The sequence below is a fragment of the Penaeus monodon genome, chromosome 23 (genome assembly GCF_015228065.2).
Source record: "Penaeus monodon isolate SGIC_2016 chromosome 23, NSTDA_Pmon_1, whole genome shotgun sequence".
NCBI classification, from domain to species: Eukaryota; Metazoa; Arthropoda; class Malacostraca; order Decapoda; family Penaeidae; genus Penaeus; species Penaeus monodon.
Window position 1 is genome coordinate 25,798,155 of NC_051408.1, and position 1,317 is coordinate 25,799,471.

The 1,317-nt window shown below is 40.9% G+C and overlaps 1 protein-coding gene across 1 annotated transcript in view; it reads right to left on the minus strand.

Moving 5' to 3' along the window:
* Positions 1 to 93: 93 nt before the first annotated feature.
* Positions 94 to 1,317, minus strand: part of LOC119588192 (glutamate receptor 1-like) — a 9,385-nt gene continuing 8,161 nt past the window's right edge. Inside the window, exons 3-5 of the mRNA XM_037936895.1 lie at positions 894 to 1,129; positions 433 to 584; positions 94 to 208 (exon numbers count right to left, since the gene is read on the minus strand). Coding sequence (XP_037792823.1) covers positions 94 to 208; positions 433 to 584; positions 894 to 1,129 — 503 coding nt within the window. The remainder of the gene's footprint in view (positions 209 to 432; positions 585 to 893; positions 1,130 to 1,317) is intronic.

The following is a 1,317-nucleotide window of genomic DNA, read 5'->3' on the forward strand; positions in this document are numbered from 1 at the left end:
TCTGCATTTGCCTGCTGTGCACGCGACCCCCCACCCCACACACACAAATTACGTACATACAAATGTTTGCGTATCATGTATACGTGTTTTAACTCACATCCTGTTAGCTTGCGGAAGATATGCTGACTTGTTCCGGAAGGCTATCGAGAGGAGGCCATTCGTGTACACCTTTTGACGTGCGATGTACAAGTGACAGTCTCCGGTTGTGCTGCTCCAACAGATTAGACACATTAGCACTGTTGTCTGTAAACGTCTTTTAATAATATGATGATTTTCGTAATGATTATGATAACAATGACGATAACAAGAATAAGACTTACTAGTGATAAAATTTAAAATACACTATTTAAAACAGTAATTGTAACAATGATAGGAATGAGAAGAGTAATAGAAGTGATATATTACTTGCATAAACATGGATGTTTTGATTACCTAAAGTCCCAAGACATCGCCTTCATCATGGTCGTGCTGTCGCAGATTGCCGCAAAGTCTCCTTCCGCGATGTTTTCTCGAGCGGCCCAGCAGTCCTGGAACGTGCCCGCTTTGTCCCTGAACACTTTCTGACCCATTTCGTTCTTAGCCTCCTAGAGAAAAAATATGTGATATAAAGCTATGAATGAATTAAACTGTTAGTTTTTAATGAAACAATTTTGCAGTAGTAAATTTAGTGTAGTAATTACATTTATTATCTTTAAGATAAACAAGTGTGATTGTTTAAAGTTTTGGTTATTAGTAGTACACCAGTACTATTAAAATCCAGTAAACAAAGGACAAACAAAAAATCATCTAAACATTTATGTCGATAATTTCTAAATCGATTCACATCCCTTTTAAGGTCGATGATAGTGAAACACAAAAACTTAAAAGTAACACGCAATTAATCTCCCTGCTACACTGATGATCATTTGCACCTCAAAAAAGGAATACATCATGGACCCCGCTTCCAAGCGCCAAGGCAGGTCATCCTGGGCCACGAGGTCAGCCAGGGAGTCGATGGGGATGGTGACCCGAGGCACGGTCAGCATGGCGGTCAGGATGCCGCTGTAGGAGGACATGAACACGAGGGACGCCAGGAGCCACGTGCTCACGAGGAGGCGGCCGCCGTCCCTCTTCGGGAGCCACTCTGAGCCTAGGGAAGGATGAAAGTGAGGGACACATCATGCAGTATGATGAAGAGATAAAGCCGTGATAAACTGATGCAGATGCACAAATGCTATATTTGAAATCAATTGTTATTGAAACTGAGCAGCAATCATAATATTTTGAATATAGAGTCGAAATACAAAAAGGCCATATGCATATATACTTCAGACTATT